Source organism: Phodopus roborovskii, unplaced genomic scaffold (assembly GCF_943737965.1).
Source record: "Phodopus roborovskii unplaced genomic scaffold, PHOROB, whole genome shotgun sequence".
NCBI lineage: Eukaryota > Metazoa > Chordata > Mammalia > Rodentia > Cricetidae > Phodopus > Phodopus roborovskii.
The window spans coordinates 1,271,951-1,296,270 of NW_026126470.1; the positions used below are offsets into that span (position 1 = coordinate 1,271,951).

Genomic DNA, 24,320 nt, shown 5'->3' on the forward strand with positions numbered 1-24,320 from the left:
CATTAGATCAGTGTTGGTGCCATGTCCACAGCCTTTGGGATCCTGGACTATTCCTTTAAAGTCAAGTAAACTGTGTGAATGTAGCTTTTCAGATGTTTCAAAGAGATACAATCTCACAGCAGACATCCTGTTCCTCTGGCTCTTACAGTCTATCCAACCCCTCTTCATCGATGTTCTCTGAACCTTAGGTGCAGAATTGTACGTTAGACTGAGTCTCCAGAAGTGGCAGAGCACTGGAATACTTTAGTTCTAGCTTTTAAGGGTTTGGAATTGAAGATAGCAGAAAGCCAGACACCAGGCATCTCTCCAACTATACCACTACTGAAAGCACTGACAAAGAAACCAGATACAGCAACCATCCCAGTCCTTCAGGCCCTGTGAACATTTCAGTGACCAGCACCCTGAGCCCCGGAAGGACCCTTTGCCTCACCACTAACCTTCACCATCCTAAGACATTAGATTGGACTTTCAGTGAGGGAAGGGCACCAAAAGATAAAACATCACCATTACACCACCTTCTGCCTAGAGAATCAGTGACTGTGCCCTCCACTATCATTGTGAATGGGTAGTATGTTGTGATATTTTCTTTATGATTTAACAAATGAACCTTGCCTGAAGATCAGATTGCAAAGCTGCCCACACTAGAGACCAGGCGGTGGTAGAACACACCTTTAAGCCCAGTACTCAGCACACAGAGGCAGACAGACCTCTGTTAGTTCAAGGCCACCCTGAGCTACACAAAATTGACCCAGTCTGAAAGAGAAACAGCCCACATAAAGGTGACCCCAGCACTTAGAGTCACACACCTTTAATCCCAGCACTAAGGAGATGGAAGCAATAAGGGATATGGCTGGGCAGAGAGAGCAAGATAAGGCTGGAGGAGGCGGGAGCTGATTGCAGTCTGGACAAGCTGTCTGAAGCAGCAGTCAGAGGTGCCAGTCTAAGGAAGCAGTCTGAAGTGGCAGTCTGAGGACAGGCTCACCCCTTTGGTCTGAGCATTGGTAGATGGAAGAACTCTCTAGTGGTTGGCTGCTCTGCTTCTCTGACCTTTCATCTTTCAGCTGACTCTGAGATTTATTATTCATACCAATTAGAATTCTTGCTATAGCAATGCTCACAGTCTGTGTCCTGGGCACACACAGTTTTGTCATGATCTGGCACGTGATCAGTTCAAACACCAGAGATGACAACATAAAATATGCTCAAAACCACAATCTTGTGTTACAAAGGGGCCATAAGAAAATTCCACCTTGCTTTAAGATGCAAGCTCACCATTATTACTCTTGATGAGGACCATTCACTAACAAATTTGCATCTCATACCAACCAGTTGTTTCCTCTTCCTGAATGGTGATGATGGTATAGTACTATTACCAAAGGTAGACCTGGAAAAGTGTATCAGAGAAATCCTGAATTTTCTCCTCAGGAGTAGCTTTGGCCAAAGCCTAATCCCCCAACTCTCCATTTTCTGAAACTGAGGACAATTATCTGTGAGCACTCCATCTTGCAGCATTAGGTCATTCTAGTCAGACATTTCAAGTGTCTGCAAACTAATTCACACCTACTTTTTAATTGATTTTGATATTGGTTCAGTGATCCAAGCAGTTTATTTAAGCTTCTTGAAGTGCAAGAGGCCAGTCTCTGCCCCAGACTACTCTAATGACCTTAATGGCCATTTCCAGCCCCTTGAGACACAGGTGGCCAATCTCCACTCTATAGAAAAAAGCCCAATATCAGGCCAATGAATCCCACCAATCCCTGAGCTTGCCCCAAGAACATGCCACAGAATAGTACTAATCCCTGAGATCGGGCCACAAATCCAACCAATCCCAATCCAGCATGGAAAGGACCCCCACCCTCAAAAGACCCTATATAATAAAGCCTGCCTCCTACTCTTTGATGCTTCTTCCCAAGCAGAGGCAGCCACCCTCTTGTGTCTTTCCCAATACAATTCTTGTTTAAGGTTTGTTGCGTAATGTGACTTTATACTGCCAAGATACCATTCCCTTCAGAGCTGTAACACACTTTGCCCTGGATGCAGCCTGAACCCATCACCCTCTCTCCTATATGATCATGAAGGGAAGGATGAATGTAGAATCCTTCTGTGTGGTGCTGGGGGGGGGGATGGGAGGAGCCTTGGTAAAGCCAAGCAGATTGCCTTATTGAAGTTGCAGGTTCCTTTCACTACATGTGAAGTTGGGGCTCCTATGGTCCTTGTTTTAGGCAGCTATGTGTATGTCTGAATAGTCTGCACCTCTCTAATACGCCACATTTTAGAAGCTACCACTACCTTCTGCAAATGTTTTTGTCTCCAAATAGCAACAGCAATGCCTTTCTCTTCACCTTGCTTACAAGGAAATACTATATTGAGGGTGTCATCAGTAAGAAAACATTATCACATTTTAATACTCTGGATGGGATTGATGAGTGCCTCTATCCTAGACAAAAGGTTAGATATTTGAAAGTCATCAATGCTGTAAAAATCTAAGTTTCATTTTTCACATGGGCAATGAGGAGCCTGGCCTTGTTTGCTTGGCACAGAGCATCCTACTGCCATCTTTGGCTCTGTTGCCTAGTCTGTCTGTTCTAGAGGTCCAAGCACCCACCTCCTTCTGAAGGGCTAGAGAAGAAAGCTGGCAGCTGAGCAATAGAGGCCTTGGAAGTTGCTGTACTTTCTGGAATGCATGGATGGTGTCTTAATTACTGTTCCATTGCTGTGATGAAACACCATGACCAAGGTCACTACTGGCCGGTGGTGCCGCATGACTTTAATCCCAGTACTCGGGAGGCAGAGGCAGGCACATTTCTGTGACTTCGAGGCCATCCTGGTCTACAAAGCTACACAGAGAATCCCATCTTGAGGGGGAAAAAACAAAGAAAGAAAAGAAAAGAAAAGAGAAAGAAACATTTAATTGAAGACTTCCTTAAAGTTTAAGAGAGATAGTCCATGACCATCATTTTGGAGAATGTAGGAGACAGGCAAGTAGGGCACTAGAGCAGTAGCTGAAAGCTTACATCTTATTCAAAAGATGGAGGCAGAGAGAGCAAAAGACGGGGCTTGGCAGGGGCTTTTGGAACCTCAAAGCTCCCAGTGATACACTTCCTCCAAGGCCACACCTCTCAACCTAAACAGTGCAGCAACTGGGAACCAAGCATTCAAATATACCAGCCTATGAGGACATTCTCATTCATACCACAACAGATGTGACAGGAAAAAAAAAGGAGAGAAGGGAGGGAGGGAAGAAGGGGAGGAGGGAGGGAGGGAAGAGGGAGAGAGGGAGAAAGAAGGGAAGAAGAGAGGGAAAGTTGGTTTGGTATGATTGTCCTAAAAGGGTTTCTTTCCTTTCTTAGAAAAGGAGCTAAATTTTTGTTTAATTCATAGCTTTTATGACTCCGGTAGCTTTGCCACGTGTTCCTTTTACTCTATGCATGTACTCTGGATCAGGTTTCCTAAAATATAAAAAAAAAATTACCTGCTGTTGAATGGGCTGCTGTTACACTCATGAACCTTAAAAACAATCCTGGTGGACTCAGAGGAAAAGAGAAGTAGAGACAAAGCATCCACCATAAAGAATATAAAAGTAACCATGAGCCAAACATTGGTAGAAACATGGATGTAAAAAGCTGTTGTGCTGCAATCTGAGAGATGTTTTGCTTTTGTGTTTTTAAAGGCAGCCCTTATTCAAATACTATGGCTGGTTTCTGTTCTAGCACTGTCAGGATACAACTTAGATGAGATGAAATTGGCAACTCAGCAGAGGAGAGAAGCTAAGTCACACAGCACAGGTGTGGTTTAGAACCTTGTTGCAGATTATGGGGGTGGGGGAGTGCCTGACAAATGGATGGAACTAGAAGAAGCCATCCTGAATGAGGTAACCCAGTCACAAAAAGAGAAACATGGTATGCACTTGCTCATATATGGATTTTAGACATAGAGCAAAGGATCACCAGCCTACAATCCACACCGCCAGAGAAGCTAAGATACAAGGAGGAACCTAAGAGATTCATACAAGGTCCCTCACAGAAGGGGAAAGGGACAAGATCTCCTGAGCATATTGGGGGGGGGGGAGTCAGTGAGTGGAGAGGGAGTTGGGAGAAAGAGAAGGGAAGGAGAGGAGAACATGTGGGACCAGGAAGATTGAGTTGTGGAAGGAAGGAGTTGCTCTAGTCTTAGAGCAAGAAAAGAGATGCCATAATAGAGGGAGCCATTATAGGTTTGAAGAGAAAACTGACTCCAAAAAAAAAATGTCCAGAGACCTACAAGGATGAACCCAACTGACAATCTGAGCAACAGTGGAAAGGCTACCTTAAATGCCCTTCTCTGATAATGAAATTGATAACTAACTTCTCTGCCATCATAGAATCCTCATCTAGTAGATGATAGAAACAGAAGCAGACACCCACAGCTAAACACTGAGCCGAACTTCTGGAATCCAGTTGCAGAGAAGGAGAAGTGATAAGAAAAGGGGTCAAGACCATACTACAGAAACCCACAAAAACGGCTTACCTGAACAAGGGGGAGCTCGTGGACCCCTAGACTGATAGCTAGGGCTGGAAATTCAGAGTCAGCCTCAGTTATGTAAAGGAGTTCAAGGCGAGGCTGGGAAACATGAGACCTTTTCTCAGAAAACCAGCACTGGACTGACTTAGATCCCCTGAACATGGGTCTCAGAAGGCCTGGGCAGTCTAAGGAACCTCTGACAGTGGAACCAGGATGTATCCCTGGTGCACAAAAGGACTTTGGGAGCACATTCCCCATGGAGGGATACTCCCTTAACCTAAAGACAGGAGGGAGGGCCTAGACCCTATTCCAAATAACTTGACAGATTTTGATGATCCCTCCTGGAAGGCACCACCTTCCCAGTGGAGTGGGTGGGAATTGAATGGGAGGGGGGGGTCTGGGTCATGGGAGGATGGGAGAGGGAACTGGGATCAATATGTAAAATAAGAAAAAAATAATAATAAATTATGTTTTTGAAAAGAAGAAAACAGGAGAAAAGAAGCAGGAGAACTGGGCTCTCTTGCCACTTAGGGAAAAAAAAGAATATATTTTAAAAAAAGGTGCCTGACTGCTTAGGAAATAATAGCGAGAACTGAGAAACATTACTGCATACAATTAAGAAGTTTCTGCACAGCAAAGGAAACAACAGAATGATGACACAGCCTGATGATTGAGAGAAAATCTTTGCCCATCATGTCTGTCAGAGGATCAGTATCCAGAATAAGTATACAAAAAAAATCAATTACCAGAAAAGCAAAATAAGCCAATCAATAAATGAACAAATTAACTGAACACAGTTCTTAAAATGAGTACATAAAGGGAAATGTAAATCAAAACTACATTGAGATTCTATTTCTTTTTTTGTTTGTTGGTTTATGTTTTATTTGTTTGTTTTTACATCCCAGCCAAGGTATCCCATCTGTCCCTTCTTTCCAGTTCTTCCCCCACCCCTACCTCCTCCACTGTTCCTTTCAGATGCAGGCTGTCCGCCCATGGATGTAGGCCCCTCCTCTTCTATTAAGGCTGGGTGAAATAATCCAGTAGGAGCAATGGGTCCAAAAAGCAGACAACAGAGTCAGAGACAGCCCCTGCTCAAATTGTTAGGTGTCCCACAGGAAGATCAATTACACAACTGTAACATATATGCAGAAGGCCTCGGTCAGTCCCATACAGGCTCCCTGGTTGTCAGTCCAGTCTCTGTGAGCCCCTGTGAGCCCAGGTTAGTTGGTTCTGTGGGTTTTCTTGTGGTGTCCTTGACCTCTCTGGCTCCTACAATCCTCTTTGACAGGTTTCTCCATGCGCAGCCTAATATTTGCCTGGGGTGTGCATCTGTTTCTATCTGTTCCTGGGTTGTTATTGTCATCTCCAAAGGGATAAAAGACAGTTTCTCCTAGAGTCAGATATGAATGACCATGGCCCATGAACAAAGATGTGAGTTACCTCAAATCCCACGTTCCAACGTGGTAATCATTTCATAACCTTTTGTAGTAACAGAACAAAGAAAGCCATATTCAAAACACTTTTCAAATATGTTTGGTGGAAACATCAGGTAGGGAAAACCTCAACTATAGGCCTCTAATGCTCTCTTGACTGTATTCATAGATTTCTGCTGGGCAGAAATTAAGACCTTGTTTGTACATTCCAAAGGATTTACTTATACTCACAAAGATGTTAGGTCACATACAGAGTCGGGGAATGAACTGCTATAAAATTGGCTGAAGATGGCTCATGATAATTTGGCTCTGATCTTGCAAGATTACAGGTTTTGTGGTCACAGCTTCTCTCCATACCATCTACAGATGAGGCCATGAGCAAAGACAGTGCAAAAAATAAAAAGGCCTGTTTAGAGACACTTGACACCAGCCAAACAAAAATCACATTTCATTTTCTGATTCTTCTTGCTGTTCAGGATTTTTCAGAAGTTGAGTTTCTGAGATGCAGAGCTTGCTAAGTCTCCAGTTAACCAACCTGCGTAAAAAGGAAACTATCTCTGGTTAGGTGAAATTAAACCTTGAGGCAATGTAAATCTACAGTAAAACAAACGCCTGGTTGTTTGTATAACTGAGGACACAACACTAAGAGGAAAATAACTTCTGTTTAGCTTTGAGCTGTTGGTAAGTTATGTTGATTAAAGTAAGGTATAAGTGAGCAGATAAAATATGGGCTTTCAAATTTATCACATCAGAACATAGCTTCGATTATTCCTAAACAAATAAGAGAATCTACATAACCTGTGGCAGATCCAGATGAATCTGACATCAGGGGCATTTCCACATTAAGACCACAACAACTTGTACATTACAAGAAGATGGCTTTTTCTAGAAAGAATGTACAGGGACCCATTGCCTTCCATGTAGCTGTTATCCCAAATTAACTTAGACCCCACACCAAGTCTTGTCTTCCTTGTAATTTCAAAAAAATGTGACACCCATACACACTATAAAGAAGTTCAGAAAGGTAGTAAGCTCCTTTCCAGTAGATGGCCAGCCCTAGAATCCATTGGCACATTAACAAATAATTAGACTTAGTGGGTGGTTTAAAAAAGGAGGAGGAAGAGGAGAAGGAAGAAAAAGAAGACATGACGTTGGGAGAGTGATGTGTCTGGAGAGGTTTTGGAAGAATTAGAGGTGGGAAAATGGGGGGTGGCTATGACCAGATGCATTATATACACGTGTAAAATTCTCACAGAATAAATTGTTTTTAAAGTACACAAAGTACACCTGTTTTAATACAAACTCAGATGGAGGCTTGGAGGAAGTAACCAACTCTAGATCTAAAACTTCTTAGTGCCAAAGTTGAGAAATCTCTCTACTTCTGTGATGTAAGAAGTATTTATGTGATTATCATGATTACCAAAGGCCATTGTATACTGTGGCCACATAAGTAGAACGTAAGTTCCATAAATTATGAGATATATGCAAACAAAATTGGTAAGTGAAATTACCAAAATAGTTCTCACTTTATGAGAAATCTGTCTAACCATCTACATCTTTATCTATCTTCTGATGATATTTGGGCCTGTCCCAAACAGATTCCTCTAAGGAAGACAGTCATGGAAAAGAGGCTTTAGTGGATGGACATACTTTTCACTTAAACATTTAAGATGGAAGACTTCCTGTTTCTTCTCCCTTTCCAAGACAAAGACTTTTTCCACCTGAGGGAACTGTTCTGGGGAGCTTTCAACTCTCCCACCAGGGAGGCTCAGGTGAATGTACTATAGGATAATGTATAAACGTGCTACAGGATAATGTATGACTCAGATGAATGTATGAATGTATGATAATGTATGACTCAGAGGCACATCACAGACAGCTACTCCAAGTTTGAATTATCATTTACTGATTTTCTGGCAATTTATGTGTTTCCAGACAATTCTGTGCTATACTACTTTGTCTTATGAGTCAGTAATAGAAGAAATTAGTTCATGGAAAGGATTTGAACTTTAAGACTAATTCGGATGAATCCTGATGATCATATCTGATGAATGAAAGTAATTAACTTACCAAGTAACAAGAGCATAATTAATTCCAATGATGACATAGGTCAATGCATAATAAAAACTAAAGCACGAGGTGAGAAACATGACGTTGCTATGATCAGACAGGTCCCACGCATGGTCTCTGTTTTTGGGATACAGGATAAAAGCAACCTGTGTTTCAAAAAAGAGTGACACATAAAATAAGCAGACACATTATCAAAAACATTTGTTCAAAGTACTTGATGACTAGGTGACTGCCAGTGTCAGAGATAGAACACCTAAATCATCATATTTTTCTACATATTTTGATGGCATAGACAATATTTACCTAGTTGTTTTTCTAAACTATCTCAATAGAGTGCTAACACCTAAATGTGCCATCCTTATTAATCCCCTCACTAGTTCCAGCTCCAATGCTCAGAAAACATCTCAGAAGAAGAGGCAGAAGGATAAGAGCCAGAGGATAGGGAGGAGTACTGTGAAATGGCATATCTGCACAAAGAAAAACTGATAGTGTTCTGGTATATGTCTGCAGCAAATTGAAACAGTTTTTTGAATATTATAACATAAAGCATGTAACTGGTATATCGCACATTCCTACAGGACAATCAATAGTTGAGAGATCTAATCGTACTTTTCAAAAAATGTTCTGTAAACAGGCAGGGGGAACCAAGACACCCAAACACAGATTACATAACGCTTTATTAACATTACACTTTCTTAATGCTAATGAGAAAGGAAAAACAGCTGCAGAAAGACACGGGACAATAGAAAAACCTTTTGAACTAAACCAGCCAGTGTACTTCAAGGATGTATTGGCCTCAGTATGGAAACCAGTATATGTGCTACGTTGGGGTAAGGGTTTCACCTTTGTATCTACAGAGAAAGAAACTCTGTGGGTACCATCTAAGTTGATCAGATCCAAGCTGAAAAAGAGAAACAGCTGAATGAGGAGAAATGACAAGTCATCCGCCAAAGTGTTTCCTATGAGTTGTGCAGAGACCTCTCAAAAGTAGGGGAAGTGTTCTGTTCTTGTCTTTACAGGAAAACAGGAAAGGACCATCTTCAAACAGCCAAAAGACACTGAACATGTAGGCACCTACAGAAGAGAAGATAGCTCTCCCGAAAGAACCATCTAACAAAGAGGAATCTGACGAATATTTAAGTCTAGTAGATTATTCCTATACAAAAATCTATTTCTCTTTACTTCCTAATACTCCTTTAGTCCCAATTCATGTAAACCAATGCTGGCTTTGGAGTTGGATTTGGCTTTCCTCCTCCAAATTCAAGCATGTTGTAAAAATTAAATCCAGAGTTTCTGCTTTATATCAAGAAGCCAATTGGTGTAAGACAAAAAAAAAAAAAAAAAAAAAAAAAAAAAAAACATTATCTGGGGATTATCGTGTATCTAAATTCGGTTTTCTCTAAAATCCTGGTTTTCCTCATACTTATTTTCATGCATAATGTTGCCTTTCCTAATATGCATACTTATGAAAGTTGAAATTTTTATGTTGATATTGATGATAAAGTTTTCCACAAGGAACAAAAACAATTCCTAACAGCAATCATTGAACTCTCTGGAAAGAAGATGGGGCCCCACTTCATCGATTCCACTTGATTCAACCTGATGCATCTGGACTACAAACATCATCCTAAAACTGGTTTGGGATTGTAATGCTCGAGGCAACTCCAGACTAGCTAACAGGAATAGTGCACCTTCTTATTACACCCTGGCCAGAGTTTAGGATAGAACTTCAGTCAGGCATGTCCTGCAATGCAGAAACTAGCTACAAATGTTACAGCTAGTCCCCTCAAGAAATTTTGTTGCCTTAATTTTTTTTCCTACAAGATTCCATGGAGTCATCATAGCCCCATTTCAGCAGGAAGTAATCTTAAGGTATAGACACCCCCTTCCCTCAATGTTGACGTTAAGGGATAATATTCATCTACATAGGGTTGGTTTTAGTTACTTAGGGCTGGGTATATGGAAGGTGATGCTCTTTTAGATAAGTATAAGGTATGGTTGGGAAGGGTATGGTTTAGATGGGATAAGGGTAGATTAACTTATCTTCTTGTGAATTGTCTTAGTAATTATACAATTTACATTGTTACAGATTTTTATATGTTGTAACTTATATAAAATTGTTTGCATGTTTTTAATTTTTGTGTAAGAGCTTTCTGTGCACAATATCTTTATTATATTTATGTATGTATAGTTTTACATATGTTCAAGACATTTTGTATATTGATACAATTTAGGATATTTTTGTCATGTTACAATGTACAGTTCTACCACTGGTCAAGGCATTTCATTTCTACCTCTGTTTAGAGATTTACGTGTGTGTGTGTGTATGTATATGTATGTATGTATGTAGTTATGTTGCTAAAAACATTGTCCTTGCTAATTACATAGGGAAGTGTCAACCATTCGTATAGCTAGGTTCCTGGTATTACAAATTATCTTCATCCATGTTTCTTATACCTAAGAGACTAGTTAGACAAAGATGTTAGATCTTCAAACATTTCATAGACCTACCTAACATGGCATTTAAATGTTTTAATATTAGTACTCCATTGACATGAGACACTATTGCTCCTGACAGCACCAAGCATTTCCCAAAAATATCTTGGGCACTGATGTCACTCCTTCTGAAGTCCATCCTCTCCTCAGCTAATGGCCTCTTGGGCAAAGAATTGCCCCCACCTTGACCACTGACTTTGGACATGCTGTCTCTCTGAGCTTGCAGGAGACAAACATAGAAGACTGCTGATCCCTGCCAAATCAGGGTAAGACAGCCTTTCTATCTCCCTGCTTCTGTGGTGGTCTGTCAGATAATCTAGGCCTTAGCCAAAACTGGTTGCCCTAACGTTGATGTGAGACTGTAGGTGACTGTCCAGGTAGCCTGCTGTCTTTTGGAAGCTGCTTACCTACCCTAGGATTGTTGTCATCCTTCTCAGGTCTGTAATGAAGTTGAAGATTAGACTGTCACAATTATTGTTCTCTCTTCCTAGATAGAAATATTAGGTATAAGACTTAAGCTTTCCAGCTTAGGACAGCTTTATAGTAATCTGTTATGCCTTCAACCTAGGACTGGATATGTAGTTCTTGCCATTTGCTCTTGTAACCTCACTGGAAATAGGTCTTAAGTTTGCATTTCTTAATTTTCCTTTTCCTACAGCATACTTGATATTTACTATCTTTGTATATACTTTTATATCAAGCCTAAATCTTTTCTTTAGTAAAAGGCGAATTGTAGTGAGATATCCACCCCGCCCTCACCTGTTGCACTGACCATGCCCATTGGGGACAGGTGCAGGTGTGACCATGGGAGACTAGGTCCTGGAGGCATCCTTGGGACAGGAACCTGCTGCTGTCATCTATTTCTGTTGTGAGTGATTTCTCCCTGAATAAATATCCATCAGCCTATGGTTTCCCAGATTCTTATTTATCCCCACAATATATAAGTTCCTCCCTGTGGTCTTATCAGAATTTATTATCACCTTTAATTTATTGTCCTTATTTTCCAAATAATGAAATTTTACAGAAAAAAAATGCACTCAGGCTATATTGAATAAATACTTAATTTCACTTCTTCCTTAAATTTCAAATAGTTTGTTAGTCAGTAGAAACTAAGAATATTTTTCTTTTACTTTAGGTAGTTATCACCATGTACAGATTCTCTGTGGTGGGAATGAGAACTACAACTTTTATTATCTCATACACATGATCAAGTGATATATGTCATGTGGTAGGCAGTTTATTCTCATTTATGCATGAGCTCTTTGCAATAATCTTTAGTCTCAAAAAATAACTTCAATAAGGATGTTTTATTATCCTTCCTACCAGAAACTTCCATAATTTTAACAGTGACCAAAAACTTCTGAATGAACCAGGCAGCATTCCTAAGTATTCTGGAGTGCCTGACTCTGTCTTCTACTTTACATTGTTCATTAGCATTCATCCTCTCCGTGCTAATCAATTTGCAATGATAGTGGGCTGAACAACCAGGTCAGAATGAATCATCTCAGTGGTTTGTACAATCCCAGCTAAGAAGAAAGTTAGTCCCATGAAAACATGTTACTTGTTACCCCTAAAACACATATCTCCTACTCTGTTGACCATGATACTCCCTCTTCCCCTCAGCTGGTGATACTTTCTTATAACTCATGTGAAATGTAAATACTTAAAATAGCCTCATCAACCCAAATACCTGCCTTTTGCTATTAGAATTCACTAGAACTCCCTATTTAAGCAACATAATGCTTCTATCCCAGATATTCTTTACATCTTTAAGTACATATCAAAGTACAACTTATTAGACATCATAAAATATGTAATCATCGATTGGGATTCTGCTTTTGACATGATATCTAGGTTAGAGAGTTGACATCATCAAATGAAAAGAGTCTGAAGGATGAGATCAAACAAATCCAGACTTCAGTCCCCATTCAGGTTTTTTGAGTTGGTTGGTAGCTAGTGAAACACAATGTAAGCCCTAGAGCAGTCATTCTCAACCTGTGGTTCATGACCCCTTTGAGGTCAAACTAACTTCACAAGTGTCACCTAAGACCATCTTGTTTATTAGATATTTATATTATGATTCATGACAGTAGCAAAATTATACCACAACATGAGGAACTGTATTAAAGAGTGGCAGCATTAGGAAGGTTGACAACCACTGCCCTAGAGCTAGTAGGAGATCTGAGGTAAAGATAAGATGCTGCTTGACTTTCCCCTTAGTCGAACAGCCAAAGTCTCAGTCTGGTACCAATTTAATTCAAACAGAAAGATGCATGACACTGCTTTCATCTTCAGCATTTACACAGTTTTCCAGGCGCCTCATATATTAATGGATTTGGCAAAGGAATAGGATGAAGACGCTGGTTTTGGTGAGTGTACCTATGTGTTGAGCATAGCCACCTCTTCATCTGTACCCATCCAGGATTCCTGCCTGAATTACCATAATATCTTGTATGTGGTAGCATTGTCTCCATTAATATTGATGCCTGCCTGTTAAGCTAAGTTTATATGAAAATAACTAGCAAAGAATTGCCTAGTTCCATGATAGTATGAGCCTTGCAAAATAACTTTTTCTTCTTGTGTCTTCCTACTGATAAGTTAGAGATGATAATAGTTAACTGTTACATTCTCATAAACAAAAAAATACAATGTTTATAAAAATCCAATAAAAGATAGACATGGAATACACCTATAATCACAACACTAGGGATGCTGAGGTCTTGAATTCTAGGATTCTGAGTTCAAGGCCAATTTGAGATACCTAGTGAGACACTCAAAAGAAATGTTTTTTCAATGCAGTGGCAAATATACACTTGTTTCTCAATAAATATCAGGTTCCTCCCTTGCCTACTTTCTATATATTTCTGGAGCTTACTACTGATTAGAGTATAAGCTATCTTATTATCAAGACCTGATGATAACTAATATCATCAACTTATAGTTTCTATATGATGGATAACCATATGTCTGATTACAGGCACATTTTACTTCCTGCTCAAGTGTTCTACCAGTGTTCCTATGGGAACCCCAGGTCACTTAAAGACATGATCTCTTAAGGACCAACAGTTTCATTATGGGCACTATGCCATTGGAGAGTCTCTGGACTCCATAAGAAACTACCCCATCAAATAAGGAGAGGCTGGCAGCAGGTAGAAACAAAATCGAGCCAGCCAGAGGCGTCAGCCTACCTGTAAGAACCACATCCCATGTAGCATGGTGAGGCTTGACCTCAGAAGCTCCAAAATTACATTGTTCTTTGTGAGGAATTCTATGAAGGCAACCAGACCAGCCAAAAATATAGCGAAGCTCAACAGTTGGTGCCCGAAAGTGTCCACCAATGTCCGGTCATATGTGTGATTGTGGAAAATGAAAGCTAACAGGGTAGAAAAAGATTGTTTTTTAATTAAAACCAAAGACAGCCATCTCAGCACTTCTCTCTCCCACCTTCTTTCGTCCTGTAGCCACAGAATCTTATAGACCTACGCAACTGATCAAAAGATGAGATCCTCACTGGGTTCACAGCAGTGCAGCCAGCTCTGCGCCCTTTCAGCTATCAGCGCCTACTTAGAATGGGATCATTGAAAGTTAACCCTCCTTTTGCTTCTCCAACCTTTATTTTCTCCTCTAACATGTGCAGGGCAGGGAGCTTCAATGCACATGACTATGCTGTTGATAAGCTGAAGCCAAAGCCTTGCCTTAAGGGTTTTCGTGTCCTGAAAAAAGTAAATACACCCATAATTCACACCTTGAGAGGTGTGGCAGGGTTATCATCAAGTAGCATCTAGCCATGAGGGTTCATTGCATAAACATATTCCAATTTCACCTTAGTGGTTTTCATTAAGCTAAAAGATAAGGATGTTTATTAAAAGATATGACAGGCATTAGTTGTTGCAATTCTTTTTTTTTTTTTCCTTCTGGCTCTTGACTGCAATAAACAAGGGGTAAGAACTACTTTCTTCACAGGGGAGTAAAGGAAGAGTTGTCTCCTAACCACTGGTAGCTTTCGGAGGTACATAGTATACTTTGTCATGTGCATGATTGAAGAAAAACCATTAAAGAAACTTTTCCTCACCCACCTCAGTAATCTTGTGGAAAACAAATGAATAAAACATATGATTTAGTTTCATTAATTTCTCAAAATTAGGACTTCTGCTTCTAATGTGGTTGAAATTTGCAGACTCAACTCCACACACACTGGCAAAGTTTTACTGTATCAGCAATTTAAAAGCTAGTTGGCAGGTGGCAGAACCTATTCTGCTGCTAACAGCTAGCTATCCCAGTTTAGGGTTCATGCTTCCATTGCTCTCTGGGTTTAATTTTTCCTTGTTAAAAGTATAAAGAAGATAATTGCTAAGAAAACAAATAAAGAAGGTGACTCTTCAGGACAGATATGAAACATGAGTAAATAACATTAGGTTGTATCTGCCCAACCTTGCAGAATAAGTCAGTAGAGAAGAAAGACCCTTGTCATCCTACAGAGAATAGACAGTATCTCAGTATAGCCCAGACACTGGACCTTGTCAATCTGTACTGCACTATGAAAGCAAAGGCATTTTATTATACAGGGCTACCCAAATACTTACTATTAGAAGTACAGATACTTCCCCATACTTACCGTCCACAAAGAAGGCATTTGATAACATTAACTTGACCAAAGAGACTGGAAGTGAACTAATGGTGAAACATAAGATCTTGGTCCCACCTAGCATTGCAAAGAATATATATATGGCAAGATGATGCCAATGCAGGACTAGGGCCAGCTGGGATTCTTTATCTGGGAGTTTGTTTCGCTTTCCAAGCACAAGGTATAGACCAATTATTCCTGCAGAAAACATATAACACTTTTATATAACACTTTTAGCAATACTCTACGTGATTTTGTCTAGCACAAACATGCAAAAAGATATGACCATTGCTTATTCCAACCTACTGGGTCCTTTTTTTAATTCATTTTTTTAAATTTTATTTTACATTCCAACCACAGTTCTCCCTCCCACCCCTCCTCCTGTCCCCTCTCACCTCCCCCACCCAGCCTATCCTCCATGCACTCCTCTCAAAGTGTAAGGGAATGGACTCCAACAAGCTAGCTCATGCACCAGGGATAGAACCTTGTTCTACTGCCAGGGATAGTCAGATAGACCAAACTTCACAACCGTCTCCCACATATGGAGAGCCTAGTTCTATTCCATAGAGGCTCCATGGCTGTCTAGGGTTCATGAATTCCCACCAGCTTGGTTCAGCTGTCTCTGTAGATTTCTCCATCATGATCTTGACCTACTCTTATAATATGACTTCCTCTCTGGGAAGTTTCCTATCAGCTATGTAGTGACAATTTAGACTTTCTTTGAGGAAAATGCTAGTTGAGATAACCAATTGTAGCCATAGCTAATGTTGATGATTTTGGTTCAAGTTTCTATTCCAACCTAATGTTCAAGGTTTATGAGACTGTCCTATAGAGGCTACCCTTTATCTATTGGCTATCCAAAGATCATATAAACCTGATATACCACATTGCTAACAAATTATACCATATGGAAATTGTGATTAAAAACATTTTTGAGTAAGATATTTAGCTCTGGAATGCCTTGATTTTGTGAAAGAATTTTCTATGCATATAAAAACACCAAATTGAGAAAAATACAATATAGTAAGCCAACTCACCTACTAGTGCCATGCCAACTAACACAATTCCCTCCAAAATTTCTGCTCGATAGAAGAATTCTTTGGTAAAAAGGAAGGAAGCCCTCTTTTGCTGTTTACAAACATGCTTGAGAATAATCTTTATACTCCACCAAAGAGCTACAATAAAGAAAAGTACTCCAGGAAGAATATGACCTGGGAAATCTCCCAAGACCTACAAAGAAAAGAATATAAAAAATGATAGATATTTCATTTCCGGAATATCACCAGATCATTTCTCATCCCCAAACAGCTTCTGATGGTTATTAGCACATAGTAGATCATATTATAGTATCAAATATGCCAACAACATTAGAATTCACTTTGACACTTGATAGTGCACATTGTGGGAGATGTTTTAAATGCCATCTCTAGTCCAACTTTCACAACATATCTATGAATAGGGCATCAATATTCCATTTCAATTGAGGTACAAGTTTATAAGAGTTAAATGACTTTCCTGGACCTCACAACTATTACACAAAAAAATTCTTGGTTTTTAACACAAAGCTCAAAGTGGTTTCTTAAAAAGACAGTGTTCACTTCATCAACCACTTGCACTTTAATTATAAATGAACTCTTGACCCGATTGTTTAGAATTTGAAATGATATGGACTTGCCTATGAATTTTTTCAACATGCGTGATTTAGAAGTATCAAGGATCAAATGTCTGAGAGAGAACATTAACACTCATCTAACACTTGTGTGTTCTTCCACACACCTCAGCCTCTCATGCAGGTGGGAGGGAACTACGGTTTTAGTTATAGCTAGGTGACTAAGAAAGGAATTGGTACATATCACTTCTAGATTGAGTCACTGAAGTCTTCAAGATTCCCTCATCTCTTTCTTCCTCAGGTTTCTCTTTTGTATTGGCATGCCCTGACTGCAACACAGATTTCCAAAGAAATAGCCTTTCATTGGTCAATGCTATAGAAAAGATGGTCTTGCACAGTGTATTTTTCCTTTTATTTTTTATGTAACCCTTTGTTCAAATGTATTGTGCCATCAACAGAACAATGATGACACAATCTAGAATCATTCTATGGGTCTAATAATAGATAAAAGTCAAGCACAACTATGAAAGAGGATTTTAGAATGCTCTCAGATCAGAAATCTAGGCAGAGCCCTGTGAAGCTGATCCAAATACTGCCAGTATTATGTCTTCAATAAAGACCCAAGATGCTTCCAGTCTACCCTTAAATCATTTAACCTGAGAGTCAGACTCATTATGTCTCACAGCAGTGAGCACAGGTTCTTGACCTAAGTCTACAGAATGATTTGGGTTCCAGCTTCTAGCTTCTCCGACCACTAGTTCTTAACAAATAAAAAGAGAAGAAATTATCCTCTGCTAATATAAGTGCAAATTGGAATCATTTCTTTGCCAATTAGTTTGACAAGGAGTAAAATAGTTGAGAGTCCACACACCCCACAGTATAGAAATTCTGATTTTTAGTACATGCCCTAGAAATTATACATGTCCTCTTGTGCATGTGTGAAAAAAATGTCATTGCTACATCAAGTATGGAAAATAAAACCACAACTAACCTTAATTTAATTTACCAGTGGATAAATTAATAAATAATGTGCTATAACAGATACAATGGGTTTATAGTTAAAGTATTTTTTAGACAAAGGAATAGCCTCTTCCAAGTTCGGCATTTGTGACTAAAACTGCTATCAAAATTCATGTATAGGTTTTGGTAATGACTAAAATTTCTCTTTATTAATAGAGCATCAACTTCTCCAAACCTACAGCTGGAATTTCATCTTATTTCCATGCTGCATCATAAACAGTGACCAAGCTAACCAGAAGCTAGTCAAAGAGAACTAAGCTTTTATAGCTCACTTTCTTTTACAGGCAGAATATAAATAGATGCACTTTAGAATGCACTTAGCCACTAAGGGATTAAAATGGGATCTTGAAGAATATAAACAAATCCTGATGCAGTCTAGATGAGCTGAGATGCTGTGCAACTGTTTAAGGGTTCCTGGTGCTGCATCTCCATCCCTAGCTGAATCTTGTGCTAACACCAAATGGAGATGCGGAAAACATACTAAGTTGACTTAGGGACTGTGCACAGGAACCAAAAGGCAGGAAATACTAAACATTGCTGAGAGCATCCACCCCAGAAAGGACTTTACCTTCCAGCAGCTCCAGACTGGCGCCACCCCAGTCCTGACATGACTGACTTTACCCTCTGTATTCTATTTGGCACAGCAAGTGGCAGTATCTCCACCACTATGATAGTGATGCAACCCCTAGAAGTGGCTTTTACCACCTCATCCTTGAGGGGCTTGGTTCCCCTGGCAAAAGCTTCCCATTCAAAAACCCCAACAGGTCCATTCCAAACAATCTGCTCAGCGCAAGCCACAGCCTCAGCATATTTCTTGCTGCTCTCAGTACCACAGTCCAAGCCCATCCAGCCAGCAGGTATACCAGAGGCCACAGTAGCTTGGCCAGTCTTGGCATTCTCAGCAAATTTGTCAGCAGTGACAAAGTCAACAGGTAAAGTAATCTTCACACCATTTTTCTCAGCTTTGGCCATGAGATCTTTGACAATCTTGGCCCCTTCTTCATCATACAGAGAAGTGCCAATCTCCATGTTGTTGAGCACCTTAAGGAAGGTAAAAAGCCATTCCACCACCAATGATCATCTCATAGACTTTGTCCAGCATGTTGTTGATCAGCTGGATCTTGTCTGCAACTTTAGCTCCTCCCAAGATAGCCAGGAAGGGTCATTCAGGACTCTCCAAAGCTTTGGCAAAGTAGTTCATCTCCTTCTTCATCAAAAATCCACCAGCCTTCTGTGGCAGATTCACACCCACCATGGAGCTGTGGGCTCAGTATGCAGTCCCAAAAGCATCATTGACATAGACATCCCCAAGTTTGAACAGTGAGGCTCGGAAAGCATCAATTTTGGCCAGCTCAGCTTTAATCTTATTCCCAGAAGCATCTTTTCCCTTCCCTTCTTCCTCTACATGAAAGCGGAGGTTCTCCAGCAGGATGACAGTGCCAACTGCCGGGTTGGCACAGGCATTCTCTACTTCTGGGCCCACACAGTCCTTCAAGAACAGAACATCCTTGCCTAGCAGTGATTTGAGTTCTGCAGTAACTGGCTCTAAGGAGTACTTCTCAGACATGGGAACACCATCAGGACTGCCCAGGCGGCTCATAAGGACCACCGACTTGGCTCCATTGTGCAAGCAGAATTTGATGCTTGGGACAGCAGCCTTGATCCTTTGGTTATTTGTTATCTGGTTGTTGTTCATAGGAACATTGAAGTCCACTCTCATCACAACCCGCTTCCCGTTCACATCCAGCTTGTCCAAAGTCAGCTTGTTAGAAAGTGACATTTTGGCAACTCTGTAGGAACAAGATGCTCGGGCCAGAGAAAGAGGAGACCACTGCGACGGTCGTGTGCTTTTTCATGACTAAAATTTCTTAATTCATTTGATTAAATAAGTACATCTAGCAATACATAGTGGGTCTTATTTTAAAGTGTTTTATATTTTTAATATAATTTTAGTTTATGCATTTTGATCATATTCACTTCTAAACCTCTTCCAACTCCTCCCAGACACTTCTACATCCTCATGAAAATGTCATGTTCCTTTTTTTTTAAAACAGCTCATTAAATCCAGTTAATGAGGCCCGTAATTGCATGGGCCATCCACCAAAGCAGATCAACCAAAGGAAACTAGCTCCTTAACCCAGCAGCATTAACTGTCAAAAAGTCTGTATATAGGGATTGGGCTTATGTGCTTCCCTATTCTCAGACAAAGGTTTTTTTTATTTGTTTGTTTGGTTTTTTTTTTTTTTTTTTAGTCTTTAAGGTGGATGGAAAATTCAAGTATCAAAACACTGCTCTACAAAAGGACTTTGCAAACATATCCCCCATGGAGGGATAACTGCCTTATTCTAGAGATAGGAGAGAAGCCCTAGTCCCTACTTCACAGGACCTGTCAGATCTACATGACCCCAACTGGATGGCATTCCCCTACATATGGAATTGGGGTGGGGGGGATGGGAGGGGAGGGTGTTTAGAGTGCATGTGAGAGGGCAGAGAGGGTAAAAGGGAGGGAAGGAGGGAGGGAGGGCTGGAGGGGAGGGAGGGAGGGAGGGAGAGGGAACTGGGATCGACATGTAAAATAATAAATAAAAAAAAAAAAAAAACGCTTTGGCTCCAAAATTTAAGTTGAAGAACAAGTTACTGGGGAAAAGGATTTCTATTTTTGTTTCCACAGAAAATGAAAAGATGTGGATTCCTTCCAGACTAATGTGGTTTGATCACGCCAGACCGCCTGAAACAGAGTACAAGGTGATCCTTGTACTCTGGATTCATTCAAAACAGCTGGACAAAACAGCCCTACAGACTACAGCCAGGATATCTGAATCTTCTTCGAATCCCCCAAGACAGCGCCCCTTACCAGCAGGAAGTAGTTTGGAAAGAATTTTTATTTAATTTTATATAACAAAGTCCAATTAAATGAAAACAAACATTTACACAATATTTGGGAATTTGGGTGGTGGTTTAGGCTTTAATCTCAGCACTGTGAATTTAAGGCCAGCCTGGTCTACCGGGGGGAGCCAGGGCTGTTATACAAAGAGACCCTGTCTTGAAAAAAAAAAAAGCATAGCTCTTATCTCAAACTTTGTAGTCTTCCATACCCCTGACTCAGGAGAGAGAGAGGGAGACACAGAGAGAGAGAGAGAGAGAGAGAGAGAGAGTGAGGGAGGGAGAGAGAGAGTGAGGGAGGGAGAGAGAGAGGGGGGAAGAGAGAGAGAGAGTGAGAGAGGGAGAGAGAGGGGGGAGAGAGAGAGAATGAGGGAGGGAGAGAGGGGGAGAGAGAGAGAGAGAGGGGGAGAGAGGGAGAGAGAGAGTGAGGGAGAGAGAGAGAGAGAGTGAGGGAGGGAGAGAGAAGGGGGGAGAGAGAGAGTGAGAGAGGGAGAGAGAGGGGGGAGAGAGAGAGTGAGGGAGGGAGAGGGGGGGAGAGAGAGAGAGTATTGTGGTAACCATTGCTGACAAAAAGCCAACAGAATGAAAGCAACCTTAAACAACAAATACGTAATAACAAACACACTGAGCAAGAGATCGTGAAAACACTCCCATTCGTTAGCATCAAAGACAATAATATATCTTGGAATAAGCCTAACCAAGAAGGTGAAGGACATCAACAGTAAAAACTTTAAATCTCTTCAGAAAGAGATTGAGGAATATTCTAGAAGATGGAAAGACTTGATGTGGGATTTCCTGCCGGGTTCTGCAGCTGCCTTGCCCTAAATGAACACATGGATGCTATATTAATTATGAAGCTGTTGGCTGATGACTAGGGCTTCTTATTGGCTAGCTCTATCTTATTATTAACCCACTTATATTAACCTAAGTATTTCCAGGTGGTCTTATCTTACCGGAAAAGAGTCCAGCATGTCCCACCTTCCCTGGTCTCACATGGTGTCTGCTGTCTGCCTATACATCCCAGAATTCTCCTTGTCTACTAGCCTGCATTTATTTCCTGCCTCGTTGGCCACAGTGTTTTATTCATCAACCAGTAAGAGAAACATATATAAATCCCCACCATTTCCTCTTTTCTGTCTAAATAAAAAGAAGGGTTTAACTTTAACATAGTAAAATTATATATAACAAAACAGTTATGAAATAATAACTATGGTTAACAATATTTAGTCCATTAACATTTAGCAAAATTTAAAGAAAATATTCTATCATCTAACCTATCTTTATGAGTCTAAAGTCTTATACATAGTTTATCTGTTATCATAACTGAGGGAAACAATAACTATCTTTCTTCAACTCCATCAAAGACCACAGAAGGATAATATATAAACTCTAGAATTGACAAAGACATCTCACTCCCTTGCCAGTACCCAAAGTTCCTCTGTAATGTTAGAGCATCTGTCTCTAGCCCATAGGCCACAGTGTGTCTGGCACACTTCTCAGTAAAGCAGGAAATTTTAAACTGTCCACCTATATTGGAAGTTTGTCAGTTATTTTTTTCTGTCTTACAGAATGTCTGACATAAAGACTCTCTATGCTCAAGGATTTCTAGAATTATTATTGTGAAAATGGCAATGTGCAAAAAGCAATTTAAAGATTCAACCACAACTCAAATCAAAACCATCATGACATTCTTCACAGAAACAGAAAAAAAATTCATATAGGACCTTAAAATACATCGGAGAGCCAAACCAATCCTAAACAGAAACAATAATGCTCTAGGGACTACTGTACCAGGTTTCAAGTTATATTACAGATAAATGACATGGAAAGAATGTTATTGGCAAAAAAAAAATAAAACAGACATGTAAATCAATGGAACATAATAGAAGACATTAGTGCTTGTATCTATAACAATCAGATATTTGACAAAGATGCCAAAAACAAACACTAGAAAAAAGATAACATCAAATGGTGTTGGGAAAGATGTAATATAATGAAAATAGTCCTGAATCTATCACTGTGCACAGTTATTAATTCCAAATTGATTTTTTAAAAAAACCTCAATATGAAATTTACCATACTAAAACTGCTAGAAGAATGTTCTACAAGATGTTGTATAGGAAAGAACTTTCTAAATAGAGCTCCATTTGGCCAAGAATTAAGGTCATCAATTGGCAATTGGAACTTCATAAAACCAAAAATCTTCTGTCCAGCAAAGGAAACAATTAACCAAATGAAAAGGAAGCCCACATACTAGGAGACAATCTTTGCTAGCCATACATCTGACAGGGGATTCATATCTGAACACACTAAGAAATCGAAAAAGAAGTGAAGAAAACAAATGGCCCAACTATATATATATATATATATATATATATATATATATATATATATATATAATGGTCCCCCAAAGAAAGGGAAAGGGACAAAAACTCCTAAGCAAATTGGGAGCATGGGGGAGATGGGAGGGAGGAAAAAGAGAAGGGGAGAGCAGGACAGAGGAAGAGAACAAGAGGGATCAGGAAGACTGAGTCGGGAGAGGAATACAGGAGAGCAAGAAAAGAGATACCTTAATAGAGGGAGCAGCATAGGTTTAAAGAGAAATCTGGCACTAAGGAAATCTTCAGAGATCCACAAAGATGACCCAAACTAAGAATCTAGGCAGTAGTGGAAAGGCTGCCTTTGATGCTGTCCCCTTATAATGAAATTGATGACTACCTTAATTGACATCCTAGAGCCTTCACCCAGTAGCCAATGGAAGCAGAAGCAGACACCCACACTAAACACTGAGCCAAACTCCTGGAATCCAGTTGTAGAGAGTGAGGAGGGATGAACAAAGGAGTCAAGACTGTGCTAGAGAAACCCACAGAAACGGTTGATCTGACCTAGTGAGAGCACAGGGCCCTCAGTCGTAAAGCTGGGGAACCAGCATTGGACTGAACCAAGCCCTCTGAATGTGGGTGCCAGTTAGGAGACCGGGGCAGTCTATGGGACCTCTAACAGTGGAACCAGTATTTATCCCTAGTGCATAAATGGACTTCAGGTGCCCATCCCCTATGGAGGGATACTATTTCATCCCAGATGTGGCACTCATGCTACAATCTGTCCCATTAATCCAGTGAAGGCCTAGAGATTGAAATAAGAGACAAGACAGCAGGTCATTTGTTCAACAGGAATTCTGAATGCCCTTTATGGAAGGGAAGGGGTGGGCTCATATACTTACAGTGCAGTGGAAAACAACAGTGTCAAATGTGCAAGTTTTCAGGCTTAGCTCCTCCCCAGCAGAGGTGTGTTAGCAAAACAGGAAGAGTAACAGTAACAACTCCCAGGCAAGATGTTCCAGCCAACAGCTTCAGGCTTGCTCAAGGTGCCTTCAGGGTCCATGCAGGACACTACACCAGATACACAGAGAAGGACCCAGGCCCTCCCACAAATGATGTGACAGACTTTGATGATTCCCCATGAAAGGCCTCACTATCCTTGGGGAGTGGGTAGGGGGTGGGTTGGGAGAGTCTGTAGGGGGGAGGGGGGAGGGAGGGTGGGAGGAAGAAGGAATGCTAGATTGATATGTAAAATAAGATTTTTTTCTAAATAAAATAAAAAGTACCTGTCAGATTTTAAATAAATAAAAAGATCTATGATACCTAATCTTCACCCACAGCCTAGTAAATCGAAATGTCTAGGA

General features: G+C 40.3%; 1 protein-coding gene and 1 pseudogene across 1 annotated transcript in view; both read right to left on the bottom strand.

Annotated features, from left to right (window-relative positions):
- Positions 1 to 6,141: 6,141 nt before the first annotated feature.
- The window catches only part of LOC127227399 (transmembrane protein 45A), a 28,782-nt gene continuing 10,603 nt past the window's right edge, over positions 6,142 to 24,320 (bottom strand). Inside the window, exons 2-6 of the mRNA XM_051191701.1 lie at positions 16,161 to 16,353; positions 15,115 to 15,321; positions 13,688 to 13,872; positions 8,004 to 8,149; positions 6,142 to 6,468 (exon numbers count right to left, since the gene is read on the bottom strand). Coding sequence (XP_051047658.1) covers positions 6,375 to 6,468; positions 8,004 to 8,149; positions 13,688 to 13,872; positions 15,115 to 15,321; positions 16,161 to 16,353 — 825 coding nt within the window. The 3' untranslated portion in view covers positions 6,142 to 6,374. The remainder of the gene's footprint in view (positions 6,469 to 8,003; positions 8,150 to 13,687; positions 13,873 to 15,114; positions 15,322 to 16,160; positions 16,354 to 24,320) is intronic.
- Positions 18,111 to 19,532, bottom strand: LOC127227398 (phosphoglycerate kinase 1-like; annotated as a pseudogene).